This window comes from Oncorhynchus gorbuscha, linkage group LG24 (genome assembly GCF_021184085.1).
Source record: "Oncorhynchus gorbuscha isolate QuinsamMale2020 ecotype Even-year linkage group LG24, OgorEven_v1.0, whole genome shotgun sequence".
Taxonomy (NCBI): domain Eukaryota; kingdom Metazoa; phylum Chordata; class Actinopteri; order Salmoniformes; family Salmonidae; genus Oncorhynchus; species Oncorhynchus gorbuscha.
This window is the reverse complement of record NC_060196.1, coordinates 51,801,005-51,822,122: the sequence shown is the minus strand read 5'-3', so window position 1 is coordinate 51,822,122 and position 21,118 is coordinate 51,801,005. Positions and strand designations below refer to the sequence as shown.

The following is a 21,118-nucleotide window of genomic DNA, read 5'->3' as shown; positions in this document are numbered from 1 at the left end:
TGTGTGCATGCGTAAGCAGTGTGTCTGAGGGTCCCTTGCGCAGGTCAGCCAGAGAGCGTAAACAGGCCTTTTTTTGCATCTCCGTCCACCCGTAACCTAGGAGGCCAACAGACAGCGGCAGAGGCAGTTATTTAGGGAGTTGATACAATGGCATCACCCCCATGAGTTCCTCTCTGTTTGCTTTAAATGGCCATTTGCGACATGTTTCCTTTCAACAGCATTTCCTACAAAACCCCAATTATCTCAGAAGTGTGACTTGGGGACAAACATACAAACAACAAGGCCCCCATGGCGCTTCATCTCCCCTCCCTGCTTCTGTTCATTCCTATAACAGTCATTCAGTAGTAGATGATACAGGTGAAGATGAATGACAAGCCGTTGCTTGTCAAGAGTTAATAGATTTTAGTTGCTAATAACAATGAATAGTTTGTAGGGCCGGGGATAATGTCAAACTATCAAACTGACATTAATATCTAGTCTCCAGTCTGCAGATGGTATGAGAAAACACCTGACCTGTTGCAAACCAATGTGACAGGAGGTGACATAGAGCAACGAGTTGCCCAACACCCTAACTGTCTATGACAGCACCTCGACCAGAGATAGCTAGCTAGGAAACACAAGGCAAGCGATACCCAAGAATAATAATAAAAAAGTAGCCTAGAGAAAAAGCAGTGAAAACATGGCATCCCCTAGTGCAGTCCCTGTTGTCATGCTAATACGCAAGACGCAGTCATATTGTTTTTTGTAACCGTGTCACAATACAGGACATCTGCCAGTTAGTGTAATGCTTCATTAACCAGGCTTTTATAGGCCCAGGCCTGGAGACGGGGAAGGACGGGGGATCTGGGGGTGGAGGAGGGGGTAGAGGGGCACGAAGCCCAGCGTTAGCCCAGCGTTAGGTTGGGGGAGGCTGCGGGACAGAGACCGGCTGCTTCATGTCCTTCCAGCTCATTTGATTCCTGGAGCCTCTTTGATCAATTACCATCCGGTGGGTCTTACTGTAGGTCTGAAAGGGGGCAGTTGGGGGTCTGCAATCTGGTGTCCTCTGGTCTGGAGGAGTGTTACTGTGCAGTGTCCACTCTCATGGAAATAAAAGGGACGGTGCCACTGTCATCTTGTACTTGATCGTTTTCCATTGTTCCTCATCGCTCCAGCTGCTGTTTGGATGTTGAAAATTAAAATGAAATCAAATCTAATTTTATTTGTCACATACAAATGGTGAGCAGATGTTAATGTGAGTGTAGTGAAATGCTTGTGCTTCTAGTTCCGACAATGCAGTAATAACCAACGAGTAATCTAACCTAACAATTTCACAACTACTACCTTTTATACAAAAGTGTAAAAGGATAAAGAATATGTACATAAAGATACATGAATGAGTGATGGTACAGAACGGCATTGGCAAGATGCAGTAGATGGTATCGAGTACAGTACATATATACTGTATGAGATGAGTAATGTATGTAAACATATAAAAGTGGCATAGTTTAATGTGGCTAGTGATACATGTATTACATAAAGATGGTAAGATGCAGGAGATGGTATAGAGTACAGTATACATATGAGATGAGTAATGTTAAACATTATATTAAGTGGCAATGTTTAAAGTGGCTCGTGATACATTTTTTTACATCAATTTCTCCATTATTAAAGTGGCTGGAGTTGAGTCAGTATGTTGGCAGTAGCCACTCAATGTTAGTGGTGGCTGTTTAACAGTCTGATGGCCTTGAGATAGAAGCTGTTTTTCAGTCTCTTGGCCCTTGTTTGATGCATCTGTAATGACCTCACCTTCTGGTGAACAGGCAGTGGCTCGGGTGGTTGTTGTCCTTGATGATCTTTATGTCCTTCCAGTGATATCGGGTGGTGTAGATGTCCTGGAGGGCAGGTATTTTGCCCCCGGTGATGCGTTGTGCAGACCTCACTACCCTCTGGAGAGCCTTACAGTTGTGGGTGGAGCAGTTGCCGTACCAGGCGGTGATACAGCCCGACAGGATGCTCTCGGTTGTGCATCTGTAAAAGTTTGTGAGTGCTTTTGGTGACAAGCTAAATTTCTTCAGCCTCCTGAGGTTGAAGAGGCACTGCTGCGCCTTCTTCACCACGCTGTCTGTGTGGGTGGACCAATTCAGTTTGTCCGTGATGTGTACGCAGAGGAACTTAAAACTTACTACCCTCTCCACTACTGTCCGTCGATGTGGATAGGGGGGTGTTCCCTCTGCTGTTTCCTGAAGTCCACAATCATCTCCTTTGTTTTGTTGACATTGAGTGTAAGGAAATTTCCCTGACACCACACTCCGAGGGCCCTCACCTCCTCCCTGTAGGCCGTCTCGTTGTTGTTGGTAATCAAAGCCTACCACTGTAGTGTTGTTTGCAAACTTGATGATTGAGTTGGAGGCGTGCATGGCCACGTAGTCGTGGGTGAACAGGGAGTACAGGAGAGGGCTCAGAATGCACCCTTGTGGGGCCCCAGTGTTGAGGATCAGCTGGGTGGAGATGTTGTTACCTACCCTCACGACCTGGGGGCGGCCCTTCAGGAAGACCAGTACCCAGTTGCACAGGGCTTGGTCGAGACCCATGGTCTTGAGCTTGATGACGAGTTTGAAGGGTACTATGGTGTTAAGTGCTGAGCTGTAGTCTATGAACAACACTCTCACATAGGTATTCCTCTTGTCCAGATGGGTTAGGGCAGTGTGCAGTGTGGTTGCGATTGCATCACCTGTGGACCTATTGGGGCGGTAAGCAAATTGGAGTGGGTCTACGGTGTCAGGTAGGGTGGAGGTGATATGGTCCTTGACTAGTCTCTCAAAGCACTTCATGATGACGGAAGTGAGTGCTTCAGGGCGGTAGTCGTTTAGCTCAGTTACCTTAGCTTTCTTGGGAACAGGAAAAATGGTGGCCCTCTTGAAGCATGATTTTCTTTTTGTAATCCGTGATTGACTGTAGACCCTGCCCCATACCTCTTGTGTCTGAGCCATTAAATTGCGACTCTACTTTGTCTCTATACTGACGCTTAGCTTGTTTGATTGCGTTGCGGGGGGAATAGCTACACTGTTTGTTTTCGGTCATGTTTCCGGTCACCTTGCCCTGATTAAAAGCAGTGGTTCGCGCTTTCAGTTTTGCACGAATGCTACCATCAATCCACGGTTTCTGGTTTGGGAATGTTTTAATGGTTGCTGTGGGTACGACATCGCCGATGCACTCGCTAATAAACTCGCTCACCGAATCAGCGTATTCTTCAATGTTGTTGTTTGACGCAAAGCGGAACCTATCCCAGTCCACGTGATCGAAGCAATCTTGAAGCATGGAATCAGATTGGTCGGACCAGCGTTGAACAGACCTGAGCACGGGAGCTTCCTGTTTTAGTCTCTGTCTATAGGCAGGGAGCAACAAAATGGAGTCGTCGTCAGCTTTTCCGAAAGGAAATGGAATCTCTCTCCCGCTCAAAAAGTGGTCTTCGATGCTTGCTTTCAAATCAAATTTGATTAGTCACATGCGCTGAATACAACAGGCTTACTTATGAGCCCCTAACTGGGCAGTTAAAAAAAATATGGATAAGAATAAGAGGTAAAAGTAACAAGTAATTGAAGAGCAGCAGTAAAAAAAATAACAATATATACAGGGGGGTGCCGGTACAGGGTCAATGTGCGGAGGCACCGGTTAGTTGAGGTAGTATGAACAGTTGAAATCGGAAGTTTACATATGCTTAGGTTGGAGTCATTAAAACTCGTTTTTCAACCACTCCCCAAATTTCTTGTTAACAAACTACAGATTTGGCAAGTCGGTTACACAAGTGCATTACACAAGTAATTTTCCAACAATTGTTTTCAGACAGATTATGGGTCTTCCAAATGGACAATGACCCCAAGCATACTTCCAAAGTTGTGGCAAAATGGCTTCATGACAACAAAGTCAACGTATTGGAGTGGCCCTCACAAAGCCCTGACCTCAATCCTATAGAAAATGTGTGGGCAGAACTGAAAAGGCATGTGCGAGCAAGGAGGCCTACAAACCTGACTCAGTTACACCAGCTCTGTCAGGATGAATGGGCGAAAATTCACCCAATGTATTGTGGGAAGCTTGTGGAAGGCTACCCGAAACGCTTGACCCAAGTTAAACAATTTAAAGGCAATGCTACCAAATACTAATTGAGTGTATGTAAACTTCTGACCCACTGGAAATGTGATGAAAGAAATAAAAGTTTAAATAAATCATTCTCTCTACTATTATTCTGGCATTTCACATTCTTAAAATAAAGTGGTGATCCTAACTGACCTAAGACAGGGAATTTTTACTAGGATTAAAAGCCAGGAATTGTGAAAAACTGAGTTTAAATGTATTTGGCTAAGGTGAGGTTAATAAATAGAGAGAGACTAACTGTCGAGAGGGAAAGAGGTTAATAAATAGAGAGAGAGACTAACTGTCGAGAGGGAAAGAGGTTGCCAACACTTCCGCTTCCTACCGTTTGCAGATACTGGGTCTGTGTTTCAAATGGCACCCTATTCCCTACACAGTGCATAGGCCCTGGTCAAAAGTAGTGCACTATACAGTGTATATGGAATAGGATGACATTTCCGATGCACCCCAGCAAATAACTGGATTACTTCCGGATTAGTCTGATAGTCAGGATGACTTATGGTTTGTTAGTGTGTTTGGCCAATTCTTTAGCCTACAGGAAAGGGAGGTTGGACACACGATGAGACACTGCACATAAAGAAATGCCTTCTGTCAGTGTCACCTAGTTCTGTCAATCTATATGATTACACACACTCACAGACGCACACACACACAAATAAAACACACACACAGCGTCTCCTCCTTTAGATACAGAGTGAAGTGAGGGACCAGAATGAAAATAGAAAAGCCAAGGCCCTCTAATTAGGACCCAATATGCCACATGTGCTGCCCTTCAAAAAGCCTGAATGCTGTCTGATGTTTGGGAGTTCCATCCTCGGTTCCTGTCTGGGCCAGGAAGAAATATTCCCAGGATACTTTGCAAAAACAAGGTCCACATATTCATAGACCTTACGAATACAGTAGGGCATTTTCAATTTAGTGTGAACTTACTAAGAAGTTGCCCCTAGACAGACTCACTTTGATAGTTTCAGGTGGCACCCCAGGATCAGGTGCTTTCTCCAGGTACGTGGTCAGGTCCTGGTCAACGTGCTCAAAGACCAGGGTCAGCCTGGTCTCGCGGTCGGTCCGAGACACAGTACACACATCGAACAGTCTGCAGAGAGAGGGAGGCAGAGTGAATACTGCTGCTTAGCATTGTTAATGTCAGTCAGATATCATGGTAACACTTATATAAAATGATCTATAAAGGGTTTGTAAAAGGATTACAAGTAGTCCATAAAGTAGTTCACAAGTAAATAGAGGTTATAAAGTCATCCGTCTTTAATTTAAGAGGAATAACAAAGTATTTTCATGTATAACGACCATCTATGACAAACCATATTTTCCCATCTAAGCTGGCTTCTGAAATATAGATAGACACTTGATAGGATCTCGACCATAATTCAATACCTGAGAGAGATCTAATCTATTTAAACAATCTAGCTTCAGTTAGAGGGGGGGGATTTGTTCATAGTGTCAGTTAACTGTCCAGGGTCCGGTTTCCCAAAAGCATCCAAAGCATAGGATCCTATGGTTCTAAAATGAACTTAGCCTTACAATGCTTTTGGGAAACCAGGCCCAGACTAGTTTTCCTGACAGTTTTGAAAGAATGCAAGCAATGCTTTCACATACTGGGCCTTGTTAGCTAAATGAAAGGAACCGATCAGAAATTCCTTACTCGTGACTGATGGACATTTTGGCAACATGATCTCCTAGCCCTTATTCCAGTATGTGTGCAATAGCGGACTACACAGTACAGTAACCACAATAGGATCCGTTGAGAGTTGAACACCTTGACAGAGTGATTGATTTGGCATTCTCCTTATTAAAAACATGCAACTGTAACCGGCCAGGCTGATATTGATTACTGCATTGTTGAGTTTAGAGTTTGCAAGAAAGGCATTTCACTGTACTTGTGCACGTGACATTAAAACTTGAAACTTGAATCCTTCATGCCACAAGACCCCATAGTCCACTGAGCTAAAGTCTAGGCAATATATCTGGGAGCAAACGCAAACTCTTCAGGTCTCAGGCAAGTTTACACATCAAGCAGGCATACACTATATGTACAAACGTATATGGACACCCCTTCAAATGAGTGGATTCTGCTATTTCAGCCAAACCTGTTGCAAACAGGTGTATAAAAATAGAGCACACCGCCATGCAATCTCCATAGACAAATAATGACAGTAGAATAGCTTTACTGAAGTGCTCAGTGACTTTCAACGGGGCACCGTCATCGGATGCCACCTTTCCAAGTCAGTTTGTCAAATTTTTGCCCTGCTAGAGCTTCCCCGGTCAACTGTAAGTACTGCTATTGTGAAGTGGAAACATTGAGGAACAACAACGGCTCAGTGGCAAAGTAGAAGTTCTGTCCTCGGTTGCAAAACTCACTACTGAGTTCCAAACTGCTTCTGGAAACAACGTCAGCACAATAACTGTTCGTTGGGAGTTTCATAAAATGGGTTTTCATGGCCGAGCAGCCGCACACAAGCCTATGATCACCATGCACAATGCCAAGCGTCGGCTGGTGTGGTGTAAAACTCGCCGCTATTGGACTCTGGAGCAGTGGAAAGCATTCTCTGGAGTGATGAATCACGCTTCACCATTTGGCAGTCCGATGGACTAATCTGGATTTGGAGGATGCCAGGAGAATGCAACCTGCCCCAATACATATTGTCAACAGTAAAGTTTGGTGGAGGAGGAATAATGGTCTCGGGCTGTTTTTCATGGTTCAGGCTAGGACCCTTAGTTCCAGTGAAATGAAATCTTAATGTTACAGCAATGACACCAGATGATTCTGTGTTTCCAACTTTGTGACAACAGTTTGAGGAAGGCCCTTTCCTGTTTCAGCATGACAATCCCCCCAGGAACAAAGCGAGATACATACAAAAATGGTTTGTCGATATCGGTGTGGAAGAGCTTGACTGGCCCACACAGAGCCCTGACCTCAAACCCATCGAACACCTTTGGGATGAATTGGAACACCGACTGCGAGCTAGGCCTAATCGCCCAACATCAGTGCCCGACCTCACTAATGCTCTTGAGGCTGAATGGAAGTAAGTCCCCGCAGCAATGTTCCAACATCTAGTGGAAAGCCTTCCAAGAAGAGTGGAGGCTGTTACAGCAGCAAAGAGGAGACCAATTCCATATGAATGCCCATGATTTGGAATGAGAAGTTCTACGAGCACGTGTCCACATACTTTTGGTCATGTTGTGTAGTTCCGACCCATTTCCTTTAGGCATGTTTAGTAAACCTATCCTTAGCCTCCTTAACCCCATCCTTTAGCCTCCTGCTAACTAACCCTATCCTTTAGCCTCCTGCCCACTAACCCCATCCTTTAGCCTCCTGCTAACTAACCTTATCCTTTAGCCTCCTGCCCACTAACCCCATCCTTTAGCCTCCTGCTCACTAACCCCATCCTTTAGCATCCAGCCCACTAACCCCATCCTTTAGCCTCCTGCTAACTAACCCTATCCTTTAGCCTCCTGCCCACTAACCCCATCCTTTAGCCTCCTGCTAACTAACCCTATCCTTTAGCCTCCTGCTCACTAACCCTATCCTTTAGCCTCCTGCCCAGTAACCCTGTCCTTTAGCCTCCTGCTCACCAACCCTATCATTTAGCCTCCTGCTAACTAATCACATCCTTTAGCCTCCTGCTAACTAACCCTATCATTTAGCCTCCTGCCCACTAACCCTATCCTTTAGCCTCCTGCTAACTAACCCTATCATTTAGCCTCCTGCTCACTAACCCTATCATTTAGCCTCCTGCCCACTAACCCTATCCTTTAGCCTCCTGCTAACTAACCCTATCATTTAGCCTCCTACTCACCAACCCTTCCCTTTAGCCTCCTGCTCACCAACCCTATCCTTTAGCCTCCTGCTCACTAACCCCATCCTTTAGCCTCCTGCTCAATAACCCTATCCTTTAGCCTCCTGCTAACTAATCATATAATTTAGCCTCCTGCTAACTAACCCTATCCTTTAGCCTCCCGCCCACTAACCCTATCCTTTAGCTTCCTGCCCACTAACCCCATCCTTTAGCCTCCTGCTAACTAACCCTATCCTTTAGCCTCCTGCCCACTAACCCCATCCTTTAGCCTCCTGCTAACTAACCCTATCCTTTAGCCTCCAGCCCACTAACCCCATCCTTTAGCCTCCTGCTAACTAACCCTATCCTTTAGCCTCCTGCCCACTAACCCCATCCTTTAGCCTCCTGCTAACTAACCCTATCCTTTAGCCTCCTGCTCACTAACCCTATCCTTTAGCCTCCTGCCCAGTAACCCTGTCCTTTAGCCTCCTGCTCACTAACCCTATCATTTAGCCTCCTGCTAACTAATCACATCCTTTAGCCTCCTGCTAACTAACCCTATCATTTAGCCTCCTGCCCACTAACCCTATCCTTTAGCCTCCTGCTAACTAACCCTATCATTTATCCTCCTGCTCACTAACCCTATCATTTAGCCTCCTGCCCACTAACCCTATCCTTTAGCCTCCTGCTAACTAACCCTATCATTTAGCCTCCTGCTCACCAACCCTTCCCTTTAGCCTCCTGCTCACCAACCCTATCCTTTAGCCTCCTGCTCAATAACCCTATCCTTTAGCCTCCTGCTAACTAATCATATAATTTAGCCTCCTGCTCACTAACCCTATCCTTTAGCCTCCCGCCCACTAATCATATCCTTTAGCTTCCTGCCCACTAACCCTATCCTTTAGCCTCCTGCTAACTAATAATATCCTTTAGCCTCCTGCTAACTAATCATATCCTTTAGCCTCCTGCTCACTAACCATATCCTTTAGCCTCCCGCCCACTAACCCTATCCTTTAGCCTCCTGCTCACTAACCCTATCCTTTAGCCTTCTGCTAACTAATCATATCCTTTAGCCTCCCGCCCACTAACCCTATCCTTTAGCTTCCTGCCCACTAACCCTATCCTTTAGCCTCCTGCCCACTAACCCTATCCTTTAGCCTCCTGCTAACTAATCATATCCTTTAGCCTCCTGCCCACTAACCCTATCCTTTAGCCTCCTGCTAACTAATCACATCCTTTAGCCTCCTGCTAACTAACCCTATCATTTAGCCTCCTGCCCACTAACCCTATCCTTTAGCCTCCTGCTAACTAACCCTATCATTTATCCTCCTGCTCACTAACCCTATCATTTAGCCTCCTGCCCACTAACCCTATCCTTTAGCCTCCTGCTAACTAACCCTATCATTTAGCCTCCTGCTCACCAACCCTTCCCTTTAGCCTCCTGCTCACCAACCCTATCCTTTAGCCTCCTGCTCAATAACCCTATCCTTTAGCCTCCTGCTAACTAATCATATAATTTAGCCTCCTGCTCACTAACCCTATCCTTTAGCCTCCCGCCCACTAATCATATCCTTTAGCTTCCTGCCCACTAACCCTATCCTTTAGCCTCCTGCTAACTAATAATATCCTTTAGCCTCCTGCTAACTAATCATATCCTTTAGCCTCCTGCTCACTAACCATATCCTTTAGCCTCCCGCCCACTAACCCTATCCTTTAGCCTCCTGCTCACTAACCCTATCCTTTAGCCTTCTGCTAACTAATCATATCCTTTAGCCTCCCGCCCACTAACCCTATCCTTTAGCTTCCTGCCCACTAACCCTATCCTTTAGCCTCCTGCCCACTAACCCTATCCTTTAGCCTCCTGCTAACTAATCATATCCTTTAGCCTCCTGCCCACTAACCCTATCCTTTAGCCTCCTGCTAACTAATCGTATCCTTTAGCCTCCTGCTAACTAATCATATCCTTTAGCCTCCTGCTAACTAATCATATCCTTTAGCCTCCTGCCCACTAATCATATCCTTTAGCCTCCTGCCCACTAACCCTATCCTTTAGCCTCCTGCTAACTAATCATATCCTTTAGCCTCCTGCTAACTAATCATATCCTTTAGCCTCCTGCTCACTAACCCTATCCTTTAGCCTCCATCCTGACAACGCCAATAATAATGTTGTAGCTACATTATATCTATTTTAAGAGGGAAACCCTTGGCGACTCCTGAGCATCCAACACAATACATTAACATTGTGGGTGTATTTTTACTAGGTGACAAACCGAGCCCAAACATATAGATTATTTGGGCAGTTGTGCCATGTTGAAGCGTTGGTGAAAGCCTAGAGAAGATGTCCAGTGTCAACCTCAAAGAGCCGAGGACGACGACAAAGATTCCTTCAGGAGCACCAGGGCAACGCATGATGCGTCATGGCAACTGAAGCAGTCTGGACTGCCCATGACCGACCCCTAGATGTGGTTGAGCAGCATCTCTCACCATGGCAACCAATCCGTGTGTGTGACAAGAACATGGATGGAATTTATCCACTCACTGACATCGCTCTATCATTGTTTCAATGACACTATGGGGCCAATAAGGTCCGTATCCCACATCTTTTATGCAGTAATTCTTAGATTTAATTAAAAATTAGTCATATTTACAGTGGAATCCCTATTTCAATAGCTTCAAAATATTTCGAAAGAGTCAATGGGTCTGTAGTAATAACAGTAAAATTGCAGTTGATGTCTGTGTAATCTCTGTGAATTGTCTTGAAGTAAAGCATGGGAAAGCTGCTCCACCTGGTAGTCCTTTTCTTTTCCCCTTGTAGCCTAAAGGGAATATGCACTGTGCCACACCCCCTGTTAACAAAGGCTTGTAAATCCTGCACTGAGGATTCAAGGTATTATTGCCATACGCCCATGATGTCACAGAACGAGCGAGCCACCCTGTTGGAAACTTGGGGTTAAACGCCCCTCAGAACCGTGATTGTTCCACTACAATGCAGCCTCTCGCCAGACACTGAACATATGGGATGACTAATGGGTGTCATTCTTAAACATCCAGGGGTTGGCTGGCCTGTAGTTACACAGTAGGTCCAGAATGCACCCTGCTCAGTGCTTGCTCTCTCCCGCGCTGTTTAGCTTTACAGAGAGACCAGACCAGACGCCCTTTGGTGTGGATTTGAGCTTGGGCTAACGTATAGGAACCAGAATTTTACAGAATGGGTGAAATTAACATACCACAAAGTGTAGGGAGTAAGGACACATTTTGTGTCATCATTTAAATATGTCGAACCTTCGATGTGTGGAATCTCTATGAAGAATATATGAATTTATTCAGCTGAAGAGAATAATAGAGGCTTTAGTGTGACAAACAGCGCTTAGAATAACATTTGTACAGTATTATTTAAAAGTTGAATACAAAAGCACTCAATCTCTCATTATAAGCTAAATGGCAAGGTTAGACCTTGAGCTGGGCCGGTAAATGACGTGGTTTCTCTGCCGAACTGAACTGACCTCCAAATTGGACCATGGGAGTATACAGCTGCAAAGCATAACAACCCCTGTATGTTGTCTTGTGGCCTGGAGGACTAAAAACAACACATCTTATATGTAGACTACTGGAATGGGGGCAAAATCAGCCCAATACAGTATCTCTTAGTGTGACTCGATGCACAAAATGGTTCTGTCTTATCATTCCCAACCGCAGTTCATTGACTTCCCAACAGCAGTTCATTGACTTCCCAACAGCAGTTCATTGACTTTTCTGTGAAATTCCACTCTAACCAGCGATGGGGATGACTTTACCCATGACTTATTTAGGTTGATTAATCTGGTGAACAGATATCACCCAAGAATGTCTATCACAGGTGCTGTACACAAAGAAACCTTCCAGACACACCAAGCTGTATTAAACATAATGAACAATCTACTGTATGGCACTACAGTATCACCAGGATCAAAATGGGGTTTATAGTTGTACATCACAAAACAACAACTTTTCTAAAGGTCAATAAGGCAACTCCATAAACAGCTGCAAGGCATTGTGCAGTAATTTGTTGGTTGCAACGTGGTCTCAGAGCCTTTTTAAAATCTTTAAATCTGAAGGACTCCATTTAGTATAATATATGTTTCGTATGGTATGTCCTCATTTGTGGATGTCCATCACCTATTTCGTCTGATACTGTATGTTAGGAATTACAATTTGTATTATATGTTACGAATTTACAAAATGTACAATATGTTACAAACTCTAGCTAGGTGGCTAGGGAAAGGGGTATACCTAGTCAGTTGTACAACTGAATGCATTCAACTGAAATGTGTCTTCCACATTTAACCCAACTTCAGAGGTGTGGGGGGCTGCCTTAATTGACATCCACATCTTCGGCACCTGGGAAACAGTGGTTTAACTGTTCAGGTGCAGAATGACAGATTTTTACCTTGTCAGCTCTGGGATTTGAGCCAGCAACCTTTAAATTACTGACCCAACACTGTAACCACTAGGCTACCTACTGCCCTATGGCTAGATGGCTAACATTAGCTCGCTAACGTTAGCTAGGGTTAGGGTTAAGGTTAAGTTTAGGAGTTAGGTTAACCCCAAGAGTCGATGTCCGCACCCCGCATAAATCGAATTAGTATAATAAAAAAATCTCCAACGTTAGCTAGGGTTAGGGTTAAGGTTAAGTTTAGGAGTTAGGTTAACCCCAAGAGTCGATGTCCGCACCCCGCATAAATCGAATTAGTATAATAAAAAAATCTCCATACAAATCTGTCAGTTTAAGACAGAAATATCTGTTTTGTATTGTGATGCGTATCAATCTACCACATCCGCCATTGTCGCACTTCCTCATCTGCAGTGGAAGGTGACAGAGCAAGATCAGGAGGCATCCCGAAAATCGCTCTTCCCGACAAAATTGTCTGTAGCATCTGAACGGTTTGGCCTACAAACTATTGTGACCCCTCTATGAAAAGATCACCAACACGATGGTGTTCTCTGTTTGCTCGACGACCCCCACAAGTGGGACTCATCTGAAGTCGGTACAGCCGATCTGCCAACTTCTTTCTGTCTGTAGGGTCCCAACAGTTTGGGATACACATTAATATGTACCCCTCTGCAGAAATATGAGACTCTCACGAACACGTACATGCCAGTTTTGCTCTAGGACAACCGCGGGCCCCACAAGACTTGTCTAAAACAAACGTTATTTATACATCTGTCAGCAATGGGTGTGGCTGAAATAGTCCACTAATAATCCACTAATTTGAAGGGGTGTCCACAAACGTTTTATATATATAATGTATTTACAGTATATAGACTGTTTAGTGCCAAAAATATGGGGTTACAAAAATGTACAAATAAAAAAGACTAACTTTCCTGATATTTCTTATATCGCTCAGCTATAGGACAAACGCTTCAGAAGAAACTTCCTACAGATGTTTTGGGGGGGGACTAGCTATGGTTCCATGTAGTGAATTTGTTATTCAATGCGTTTGTATGGGCTAATAGCAGTAAGGCCAAAAATATTTTTTTCATCAAATTTTTTTTTTATACTTCAAGGGGTCTTAAAATTCTTGATCAAATAGTTAATGATCCTTGGTATGACCTTCTTAAAACTATTCTATATAGTTTAGTAGAACCCACCCACATCCCACCCCACCCCCTACTCCAGCTTAAAACTATTCCATATAGTTTAGTAGAAGCCACCCACATCCCACCCCACCACCTACTCCAGCTTAAAACTATTCCATATAGTTTAGTAGAACCCACCCACATCCCACCCCACCCCCTACTCCAGCTTAAAACTATTCCATATAGTTTAGTAGAACCCACCCACATCCCACCCCACCACCTACTCCAGCTTAAAACTATTCCATATAGTTTAGTAGAACCCACCCACATCCCACCCCACCCCCTACTCCATCTTAAAACTATTCCATATAGTTTAGTAGAACCCACCCACATCCCACCCCACCCCCCCCTACTCCAGCTTAAAACTATTCCATATAGTTTAGTAGAACCCACCCACATCCCACCCCACCCCTACTCCAGCTTAAAACTATTCCATATAGTTTAGTAGAACCCACCCACATCCCACCCCACCTCCTACTCCAGCTTAAAACTATTCCACTATTCCACAAGTTTAGTAGAACCTACCCACATCCCACCCCCCCCCTACTCGCTTAAAAGCTTAAAACTATTCCATATAGTTTAGTAGAACCCACCCAGCCACATCCCACCCCCACCCCTACTCTGGCTTAAAACTATTCTATATAGTTTAGTAGAACCCACCCACATCCCACCCCACCCCCTACTCCAGCTTAAAACTATTCCATATAGTTTAGTAGAACCCACCCACATCCCACCCCACCCCTACCCCTACTCTGGCTTAAAACTATTCTATATAGTTTAGTAGAACCCACCCACATCCCACCCCACCCCCTACTCCAGCTTAAAACTATTCCATATAGTTTAGTAGAACCCACCCACCCCACACCCCTACTCTGGCTTAAAACTATTCTATATAGTTTAGTAGAACCCACCCACATCCCACCTCACCCCCTACTCCAGTTTAAAACTATTCCATATAGTTTAGTAGAACCCACCCACCCACATCCCACCCCCTACTCCGACTTAAAACTATTCTATATAGTTTAGTAGAACCCATCCACATCCCACCCCACCCCCTACTCCGGCTTAAAACTGTTCTAAATAGTTTAGTAGAACCCACCCACATCCCACCCCACCCCCTACTCCAGTTTAAAACTATTTTATATAGTTTAGTAGAACCCACCCACATCCCACCCCACCCCCTACTCCGGCTTAAAACTATTCTATATAGTTTAGTAGAACCCACCACATCCCACCCCACCCCCTACTATTCCATATAGCTTAAAACTATTCCATATAGTTTAGTAGAACCCACCCACATCCCACCCCACCCCCTACTCCAGCTTAAAACTATTCCATATTGTTTAGTAGAACCCACCCACATCCCACCCCACCTCCTACTCCAGCTTAAAACTATTCCATATAGTTTAGTAGAACCCACCCACATCCCACCCCACCCCTACTCCATCTTAAAACTATTCCATATAGTTTAGTAGAATCCACCCACATCCCACCCCACCCCCTACTCCAGCTTAAAACTATTCTATATAGTTTAGTAGAACCCACCCACATCCCACCCCACCCCCTACTCCAGCTTAAAACTATTCCATATAGTTTAGTAGAACCCACCCACATCCCACCCCACCCCCTACTCCAGCTTAAAACTATTCTATATAGTTTAGTAGAACCCACCCACATCCCACCCCACCCCTACTCCATCTTAAAACTATTCCATATAGTTTAGTAGAACCCACCCACATCCCACCCCACCCCTACTCCACCTTAAAACTATTCCATATAGTTTAATAGAACCCACCCACATCCCACCCCACCCCCTACTCCAGCTTAAAACTATTCTATATAGTTTAGTAGAACCCACCCACATCCCACCCCACCCCCTACTCGAGCTTAAAACTATTCCACATAGTTTAGTAGAACCCACCCACCCACATCCCACCCCACCCCTACTCCAGCTTAAAACTATTCCATATAGTTTAGTAGAACCCACCCACATCCCACCCCACCCCCTACTCCGGCTTAAAACTATTCTATATAGTTTAGTAGAACCCACCCACATCCCACCCCCACCCCTACTCTGGCTTAAAACTATTCTATATAGTTTAGTAGAACCCACCCACATCCCACCCCACCCCCTACTCCAGTTTAAAACTATTCCATATAGTTTAGTAGAACCCACCCACCCACATCCCACCCCCTACTCCGACTTAAAACTATTCTATATAGTTTAGTAGAACCCACCCACATCCCACCCCACCCCCTACTCCGGCTTAAAACTGTTCTATATAGTTTAGTAGAACCCACCCACATCCCACCCCACCCCCTACTCCAGTTTAAAACTATTCTATATAGTTTAGTAGAACCCACCCACATCCCACCCCACCCCCTACTCCGGCTTAAAACTATTCTATATAGTTTAGTAGAACCCACCACATCCCACCCCACCCCCTACTCCGGCTTAAAACTATTCCATATAGTTTAGTAGAACCCACCCACATCCGACCCCACCCCCTACTCCAGCTTAAAACTATTCCATATTGTTTAGTAGAACCCACCCACATCCCACCCCACCTCCTACTCCAGCTTAAAACTATTCCATATAGTTTAGTAGAACCCACCCACATCCCACCCCACCCCTACTCCATCTTAAAACTATTCCATATAGTTTAGTAGAATCCACCCACATCCCACCCCACCCCCTACTCCAGCTTAAAACTATTCTATATAGTTTAGTAGAACCCACCCACATCCCACCCCACCCCTACTCCAGCTTAAAACTATTCCATATAGTTTAGTAGAACCCACCCACATCCCACCCCACCCCCTACTCCAGCTTAAAACTATTCCACATAGTTTAGTAGAACCCACCCACCCACATCCCACCCCCTACTCCAGCTTAAAACTATTCCATATAGTTTAGTAGAACCCACCCACATCCCACCCCACCCCTACTCCGGCTTAAAACTATTCAATATAGTTTAGTAGAACCCACCACATCCCACCCCACCCCTACTCCGGCTTAAAACTATTCCATATAGTTTAATAGAACCCACCCACATCCCACCCCACCCCCTACTCCATCTTAAAACTATTCCATATTGTTTAGTAGAACCCACCCACATCCCACCCCACCTCCTACTCCAGCTTAAAACTATTCCATATAGTTTAGTAGAACCCACCCACATCCCACCCCACCCCCTACTCCAGCTTAAAACTATTCCATATAGTTTAGTAGAATCCACCCACATCACACCCCACCCCCTACTCCATCTTAAAACTATTCTGTATAGTTTAGTAGAACCCACCCACATCCCACCCCACCCCCTACTCCAGCTTAAAACTATTCCATATAGTTTAGTAGAACCCACCCACATCCCACCCCACACTCCAGCTTAAAACTATTCTATATAGTTTAGTAGAACCCACCCACATCCCACCCCACCCCCTACTCCATCTTAAAACTATTCCATATAGTTTAGTAGAACCCACCCACATCCCACCCCACCCCCTACTCCATCTTAAAACTATTCCATATAGTTTAGTAGACGTTGGCATTATATGGCCACCCATCCACCCATGTAACCATATCAAATGTAACATATCATACTAAATGGGGTGTCTCGGAATTACATACAGATCATACTAAATGCTCTGAGAGCATGTTGTTTAAAGAGATACATATCAGGGGTTATAATAGCATATGGTTGAAAAGATAATGCAACATCTGGCAGATTGTTAGATGCACCCCACTCCATCTCTTCTTACCTGACCACGTTGGGGTGTTCGAATGCCTCCAGTTGCCTCAGTACCGCCACCTCACGGATGGTCGAGAGGGGCATCCCTTCCTCCTCCGTCTGTACCCGAACTCGTTTTAGGGCTACAAAGCGTCCCTCGTTCTTCAAATCTCGTGCCTTGTACACCTTTCCATACGCACCTTCCCCAATCTCGGCGACGGGCTCGTACTGTTGTGCTACACTTTCTTTGTCCATTTTTGCTTCTTTTTTATTTTTCTTGTTGAGAATATTGCGGGGAATCCCAACGAACGTAACGAACCAGGGTTCTTACAAAGCCATCCTCACAGAAAATAGTTGTTGGCGCGTGCAATGCCTAAATTAAAGGAAGACAGAGGTAGCAGAGACATCGTATATGTCTGTCTGTTATTGGTTAAATGGAGGTCCACAACATTGTGTCATCAAGTTTAGTATTATTCCGACTATCAACACGAGAACCCCGATGCGTTCTACTTGATCCACTCCCACTTCATTACGCGTATGAATCTCTTGTCCTCCTAGTTACCTCACATCACACATCTGGTATCTCTACAAAAAATGTTTTTAAAAACAATTTTACATAAGTTCTCTGCAGAATGCAGTACATATTACAACAATAAGGTCATCTTTCTGTTCATGCGTAATCACAGATATGTAGGCGAATGAGTCAGAAAAACAAGCAAACCAACTTGAAAGAATACAATATAAACTCTGCAAACTCAGTTATAATTATTATACAAATATTTTTTCCAGCCTCCGATATCTTTTCCCAAATGTTCCAGTCTATTATGGTTTATTATAGGCGACAAACTTTTGCGAGCACGTGGTTGTCTACTGATTGTATTGTCTGAACTTCCTATATTCATTTACATTTACATTTACATTTACATTTAAGTCATTTAGCAGACGCTCTTATCCAGAGCGACTTACAAATTGGTGCATTCACCTTTTGACATCCAGTGGGACAGTCACTTAACAATAGTGCATCTAAAACTTAGGGGGATGGGGTAACCACATCTCTCATTTTCCATGTCATTAATAGTGTTGTGGTTTAATAATGCAACTTGTTCGCTATGCGTTTTTTGCACGGCAACTTTTAAAAAATATAAACATTTAAAATAGCCTACAACAATTAAAACATTGCAGCATCGTAATTGGCAACTCATGCTTTTAACATATCACAATAAGTACATTCATGCTAAATACATTTTTCTACACAAAAGGGAAAATATGAATATTTCAGCCTACCTTATTTTATGTTATCAGTGAAAGTCGCAATTGGTCGTGTCCATGAATTTATGAAACATGCCCCCTTTGGATAAGTGTTCACACTAAGACATCACAGATCCCTCACTGTCACGCCGGGCCACACAGGTAGTCGGATGGAGCAGTTTCTGTAACCCCCATCCCTCAGCAGTAGGCTCACCACCTCTGCAACTGCAGCTCAAGCAAAGCAACTATAATACGGGGGGAGGGGGGTATTTTTTTTTTTTACAGAAAAACACAGTGCCTACTGCAACTTGGGGGGGGGGGGTCATAGGACAAAAGCGTGATATATTCTCCAAGCCACGCTTTTCTCAGTTTTTCCCCTTTTTAACTCTCTTTTCCCCATTTATCCCGGGATATGCAACGCTTGCCTGTGAGCTCCGTCTCTTCTTCGCTTTCCCACGCTGGCTGAATGTGCCTTGACCCCCTTCAGATAAGTTTGACACAGAGCAGGAACATTTCCGCATTCCTCCCGACTACAAAGACTAACCGCCTCCTTTTTCGTTATGTTGCCCTCCTTGGTTCTTTACCATTCATAGTTCTCTCTCGGGTTTACCTCAGAGTCAAAACCAGCAGCACCACAGGGGGGAAATCTGGGCGGCAAGAAACGTTTATTTTAATGAACATTCGATCTATCGGGGCCATTGAAAACGATTCCATTGACAATACACCAGCGGGGAAGCAGGGTGACAAGCACGCCTTTGGCCCAAAAGGTCAGGTTCGGTTCAAGGACTTGTGACTTGGGTTGTGTCAGGGGGTGATTCTCCTTCAATGACTGTATGGATTCTCGCAAGGCACTCACCCCTTCCAGGGTGGTCATTTTCAACGTTTTCAATGCTTCATCTTCATGTGAGATGCCCCCATGATGAGTTTTTTGTGGCCCCTATCAAAGTTGCCCATCCCTGGCCTGGGTGATATTGATTTTAGGAAAAAATAAATACCGGTATGTAAATGATCCAACTAAAATATGTATATTATTATCATTTATGGCACATAAAATAATATCGATGAACATAAGTGTTGTGTCTTTCAAAATTGGGATGAAAAGTGATTTATCCAAAACTGTTATGAGATTTCTGTTAGGCCTCTTTCAGGTGGGATAATACGATATATAATTGAATAATAAAAAACTAAATCAACAATAACTTTTTTGTTTGTTATGCATGTCAATGGATACTCTGTTTTTTACATGTTCTTTAGAATGAATCCATGGGCCTTTGTGACAATCAGTGACAATAGATTTAGTATCTGGTAGCTTATATAACCACAATAACTTAGATTTCTTTGTGTTTAATTCTAAATCTATTAAAGTGTCACAAAGTAGCCTATAGCTGTGGGTCATGGCTAGAAAGGATACAGCTTTTGTCAAATTTACTTCAAAAGGTTTTTGGTTATTTTTATTTTTGCTAACCCTAACCATTTTTCTAATATTAACCTAATTATTTTAACCTGCTGTGTTAATTATCCTAACCTGCCATGTAAATTATCCTAACCTGCCACGTTAATTACCCTAACCTGCAACGTTAATTATCCTAACCTGCCATGTTAATTATCCTAACCTGCCATGTTAATTATCCTAGCCTGCTATGTTAATTATTCTAACCTGCTGAGTAAGTTCTCTTAAGCTGCTACAAAAAGTAAAATCTGACAAAAGCTGTATGCTTTCTCGTCAAAACCATTAAAAAAAACGTTTTTCTGGTTCCTGGTCCAACCTGAACCTTTATAGTTTAGACTGGAGCATAACATGACGAGACTTGATGTCAGATTATCCACATGAAAGATGCCTTAGTATCATACCTTTCTTTAAAGGAGAATATCAGAGCAGGAGACGAAAGTTCCAGCAAACATTTCCTCAGAAAGGTATCTTGTGTACTGCTATCATTTTGATAAAGTGTGAAAAAGAATGTAAGACTTTTGTTTGTCATGTAACGGTTGTCGTTGGTGGAAGAAGGAGAGGACCAAGGTGCAGCGTGGTTTGTGTTCATCATTATTTTAATAGAACACTGAAAAATACAACAACGTGAACGAACAAAACCGAAACAGTTCTGTCTGGTGCAGATACGAAACAGAAAACAACTACCCACAACTCAAGGATTGAAACCAGGCTACCTAAGTATGGTTCTCAATCAGAGACAACGATTGACAGCTGCCTCTGATTGGGAACCATACCAGGCCAAACACATAGAAATACAAAAATAGAACAAAACATAGAATGCCCACCCCAACTCACGCCCTGACCAACCTAAAATAGAGACATAAAAAAGGAACTAAGATCAGGATGTGGAATGTAATTTGATTTCAATGGAAAACGTACATCTGGGGAGGGGGGGTGGGTGGGGGTGGGGGGGGTTGGAGGGCAAAATTAGTCTGAAGTAGCTAATCCCACCCACCCTAGCTAATCCAAAATGCATCATTAGCATTACAAAGAAAGCACACAATACAGGCAACGCATTCTGAACCAATAACTATAAACGTGGACATTTCTATTGTAGCATCATCATTGTCTGCTTTACATGAACGCTGAGAGAGCCATCCCCCAGATTTAAT

At 43.9% G+C, this 21,118-nt stretch overlaps 1 protein-coding gene across 1 annotated transcript in view; it reads right to left on the bottom strand.

Annotated features, from left to right (window-relative positions):
* Positions 1-19,035, bottom strand: part of LOC124012147 (cyclin-dependent kinase 6-like) — a 97,538-nt gene extending 78,503 nt beyond the window's left edge. Inside the window, exons 1-3 of the mRNA XM_046325609.1 lie at positions 18,554-19,035; positions 17,301-17,642; positions 5,089-5,224 (exon numbers count right to left, since the gene is read on the bottom strand). Of these exons, the coding sequence (XP_046181565.1) occupies positions 5,089-5,224; positions 17,301-17,524 (360 nt within the window). The 5' untranslated portion in view covers positions 17,525-17,642; positions 18,554-19,035. The remainder of the gene's footprint in view (positions 1-5,088; positions 5,225-17,300; positions 17,643-18,553) is intronic.
* Between the last annotated feature and the right edge of the window lie 2,083 nt (positions 19,036-21,118).